We start from the raw sequence: 4,714 nt of genomic DNA, 5'->3' as shown, positions 1-4,714 counted from the left end.
GCGGCGGGAAGAGAGACAGTGGATGCCTTATGTTATTGACTTCGGAATATCTGTTATGAAGAGTGCAGCAACGCCTTTTGAAATGGCTGATGATAGACGATTCGAACACCTTGCGCCAGAACTCTACACCGGAGAAAACGTCTCTAAGAAGTCAGATATTTACGCTTTGGGCTACATTCTCGGTATGTTATCGAAAGCCTTTAAGTTGCATTTGAACGATGTTGTGAAAAAGTGTATGAATGTTGTCCCCGAGCGCCGCCCCACGGCTGATGGGCTGTCGAAGATGCTGCTGGAACGAATGAGGAGAGTGTCTAGCCTCAACTGTGGATTGAGGCCTCAATGGTGTTAGGTGGAGCGACGAACTGGCAAGAAAATACCACACATGGCGTGATGAGAAGATATAAGAACATTGTCAATTAGCGGCGTTATACTGTGAACAATCTGCTAGAAAACATGCGTTCAAACAAGGGAAACTACTAAAAAATGGAATCAGTCAAAACATTACACTGGCATGAAGTTACACAATGTTACATGCCAGTGAATCTTCTTTAAAACTTTTGCAAATATGTAATCAGTTTTGCAACGTGCTTTATTTTATCATTTTGTAACAAACATATCAGATCGGCGGTCTATGTTAGTGCTTTCTACGACCATGCAAGCACTGTCAGCTAGCAACTTGAATAGGTTTATGGCCAAGGCCGTTCCAAGGGTCCGTAGCCAGGATATTTCGTATCAAAAGGTTCATCAAACCAGCTGTTTTATCTGTTTTATCATTTTGTAACAAACATATCAGATCTGCGGTCTATGTTGTTAGTGCTTTCTACGACCATGCAAGCACTGTCAGCTAGCAACTTGAATAGGTTTATGGCCAAGGCCGTTCCAAGGGTCCGTAGCCAGGATATTTCGTATCAAAAGGTTCATCAAACCAGCTGTTTTATCTGTTTTATCATTTTGTAACAACATATCAGATCTGCGGTCTATGTTGTTAGTGCTTTCTACGACCATGCAAGCACTGTCAGCTAGCAACTTGAATAGGTTTATGGCCAAGGTAGTTCCAAGGGTCCGTAGCCAGGATATTTCGTATCAAAAGGTTCATCAAACCAGCTGTTCGTCGGCACATCACAGTCCAATAAGATACACTTCTTCAAGAATATGGGCAGCTTGAAATCCCTTGACATGACGTTGGTCAAGAGAGGGCACCTTATCAACTTACTTAATCTGATTTGGCATAATTGGCGCAGGGTGTATCCTTCATTCATAACCACTTTCAGCAAACTCAGAACACTGTCTTTAGTTTTGGAGATCTGTAGGCGCTCCTCAATGGCAGCTATGGCGTCCTTTTCAGGCTTTAGACCCGAGAGTACAGCAGCGGTCATGGCGCTGATGTACACTTCATCCAGATCAATCTTGTTAGCTACGGGTTTTATCGCAGAGTAGGCTTCTGATAGAATATGCAGTGTTTCGACATCTTGTTCGTCTTCAATGTGCGGGCGAGTATCGAGGTCGATCACGTACGAAAGGTCGAGAGGGCAACCTGATTTGACTAAGAGACAAAAGTTCATGAAATAATACTGTAAACTCTGCGCGACGTATTCAGTCGGATGAGTATAGCGTGATATAGTACAGATCTGTACCAACACTCTTCTCAACGCCGTCTCCCCGAATTCGTTACGGACGGATACGTCTGCACCCTTCTCAATAAGCAATCTCAGGATTGGTGGACATGTGGGCATGATGTTGAACTTCGCGCTGTCATCCAAGGCAAAATGATAAGGTTCTGGGGTCTCGCAGTATGCCGCGACGAGCAGCGCTGTCTTCCCCGCCCGCGGTGTATTATTGATATCCACCCCTCGCTCGATAAGCTCATTGACAACATGGAGGTGCCTAAAACGGCACGCCTCGATCAGAGGGGTATTCGAATTCCATGGTTCGATTCGCCTGTCTAGAAACTCCCGTGTCGAATAATCAAAATGCATCCTGAGGTTTAAGGGGATTTCTTCGTATTTTGTGACATGTTCCATGTTCGCTCCTCGGTTTAGAAGGAATCGTACCATATCCAAGTCGCCATTTCTGCATGCAACCACCAAAGGAGTACGACGGGAACTGTCCACGTCATCTACGAGAGCACCAAATTCGATGAGCATTTTGACCATCTCAACACTCTTGGTCATAACAGCATGGTGCATTGGCGGAGTATCATACTTATAACCATCCTCTGCTTTAGGAGATGCGCCATTGTCAAGAAGAACCTTCACAATCTCTGTATTCTGCTGCTTGATTGCAAGAGTGAGTGGAGTATCATAACACCGGTATTGCTCGAGTTCTTCCAGGTCATTTATGTTGATGTCAGTGAGAAGCTTAGCGAGGGCCTCGACCTGAAACAACAACATAACCGTACACTAGTAAGAGGCTTTTTCCGACTTCTTAATGGTTTCTCTAACTTTTTCCAGATTTATCCGAAAAAAGTCCGACATTGTCCGACTTTTCTCTGACAAGTCGGATTTCTAAAAAACGCTTTTTCGTCCAAAGCAAGTTTGTAGGCCCACCCACACCAGAGGTCAACTGGTACATGGGAACAAGATACAGAGTAATGCCACAATATAGCTCATGCTCAGTCATTAATGCGATGCACATCTGAGAGCTGAACCGGTTGGTATGAACCCATCAGAAAAGGCCGGTGGCAATGGCTGCCCGAGGAGGCTGGCTCGAGTGGAAAGATCCTAACTGGTCACGATAGGGCTGGGGATACACGCCTACAGTCAGATGAACGTTTTGGGTAGTTGGTGGTCGGGATTAGGATGGGTTCATACTCACCTCTCCTGCCTGGCCTTCCTTAATTGCAGTGAACATGGCCTCGATTCTTTCTACTTTCTCTGACATTTCTATACCGCTCGCCTCCATGTTGATATTTACCGGTACATCAGTGTACATGAACCTCACGAAATGTTTAATCAATGAAATGCCTATATCCAATACACTGTAGTATACGGTAAGCATATCTTGAAGGCATCGGGTATGTAGATGGATGACCTACTGGCCTATGTAGGTCTATTATTGAGGTTATAAATCGAGATCCGCTCACCGCATGCGTTATAATATTCACCTCGACTGTGAACGATAGACTGACGTGACCCGGATGCATGACTCATCAGCTCATTGATCACTGGTGAGGATTGATTGAATTGGAAGTGACTACTTGGCAAGCCCGGCTTACCAAACAGCGACTTTTTCTTGTCCTGAATGGAGAGCCGAACTCAATATTAAAGTAAAGTCTCCAGCTCGCCAAACAGGGTAGATTTTTTACCTGTTTGGCAAGCCCGGCTGGCCGAACAGGGTGGCTTTTTAGTGCTGTTTGGCAAGCGGCTCTCCAAACAGGACAAAAAAAGATGCCTGTTCGGCGAGTAAATTTCGCACGAGCAGTACAATACCCTTCCCTCGCCTCAATTAGTATCAACTGCATCATCAATCATACACCAGTTTATGAATGGAACCCTATTGCGGGCCCTATTGTCCACATGTTCATCAGGCCATATCTGGCAAACTGGTCTGCGCCGGACTTTTAAACAGGAAATGCTAAGTTACATTTTCACCGCTCGAGAAAATGATAAAAGTAGGCTGATTCGCTGGTCATGCGAAATCCCCATGTTCTTTAAACGCTTTCTCCATAATTCCCTCTGGACCTGTTACGAATGTACTCTCATGATCCTGGAAAGCAATGCGGCAGGAGGCCTACAGTTCGGCTCCCAACGACTCTTGCATTGCTTTCGATAGTTCGTTAATTCAACACGAGACAGCATCACTTCTTCCCTGAGAGGTGGTATGTATGAACTGATGAACCGCGCTGAATATGTACCGGCTACCGCTCTCTCCACTCCAGTTGTACTTCGGTAGCTCAGTGGTCTGTGGCGCTGACCCGATTGGTTATCTTTTTGCGCTGGTTCGAATCCCACCGGTCCTCAACTACGTGAAACTCAGCAACTTCAACGTGTCAAAACACGGTTCTGATAATACCGCCCAAGGATTTTATTTTTGATTCCTAATCCTAGGGTCCTCACAAACACAAGGACAAAATAGTTCCAACCCCGAACCAATATAACACGTCTCCACCTGTCACCGGCATTGACCATCTCAGTCGAGATGTCACAGGCAGCTGCTTGCCTTAATCAATGATCAAATCGTATGATAAATAAAACCTTTAGAGAGAACATTCTGAAATCAATCAGCGCCATGTGAAATATCATACACTTAAGGTCTGAACAGCCTTTTTGAAAAAGTTTTTCGAATCGAGTTCGAAAGAATTTTGCGCCAATGACGTCATCACTGGCGGATATGGACTTCTCTGAATTTGAATATGCTGGGAGCAGTGACAGAGTTTGAATTCAAACATGGCAGGACTTGGAAGATGACAAGTCTAGAAAGAGAAGAATGAACAACTACGCAAGGCGCTCCCAACAACAAAACACTTTTTTGAAAGACATTGTCACGTTCAGTAAAGGCGTTTGTTCGGATAAAGGGCGATGTCAGACACCCAAATGTGTGAGTATCGTTGACACTCATCAGTCAAATATATTTGAATAGACAAACAACTGTGACATCTTTGAAAGTGCTCAAAGTCAGGTGGCTAAACTAAATGACACTCGAAAGAAGATTTTCCTTTAAAACCTGAACCATGTATGCCGTTACTCTCTTATTGACGTTTCGTCAACACTGCAAA

The 4,714-nt window shown here is 44.7% G+C and overlaps 1 protein-coding gene across 1 annotated transcript; it reads right to left on the bottom strand.

Annotated features, from left to right (window-relative positions):
- LOC135487971 (ankyrin repeat domain-containing protein 17-like) lies at positions 1–3,111 on the bottom strand. Its single transcript, XM_064772295.1, has 2 exons — positions 2,815–3,111; positions 1–2,375 (listed from the first exon to the last, which is right to left on the bottom strand). The coding sequence occupies exons 1-2, from the start codon at positions 2,995–2,997 to the stop codon at positions 1,038–1,040; spliced, it is 1,521 nt and encodes a 506-aa protein (XP_064628365.1). The 5' UTR covers positions 2,998–3,111; the 3' UTR covers positions 1–1,037.
- Between the last annotated feature and the right edge of the window lie 1,603 nt (positions 3,112–4,714).

The sequence above is a fragment of the Lineus longissimus genome, chromosome 5 (assembly GCF_910592395.1).
Source record: "Lineus longissimus chromosome 5, tnLinLong1.2, whole genome shotgun sequence".
Classification (NCBI taxonomy): Eukaryota; Metazoa; Nemertea; class Pilidiophora; order Heteronemertea; family Lineidae; genus Lineus; species Lineus longissimus.
Note: the sequence above shows the minus strand (reverse complement) of the source record. Positions and strands in the feature narration are given on the sequence as shown.

Coding starts and splice junctions, on each gene's coding strand:
- LOC135487971 (XM_064772295.1), bottom strand. CDS start 2,997: ATGCTTACCGTATACTACAGTGTATTGGATATAGGCATTTCATTGATT. Junction 2,376..2,814: donor AGGAAGGCCAGGCAGGAGAG/GTGAGTATGAAC, acceptor TTGTTGTTTCAG/GTCGAGGCCCTCGCTAAGCT.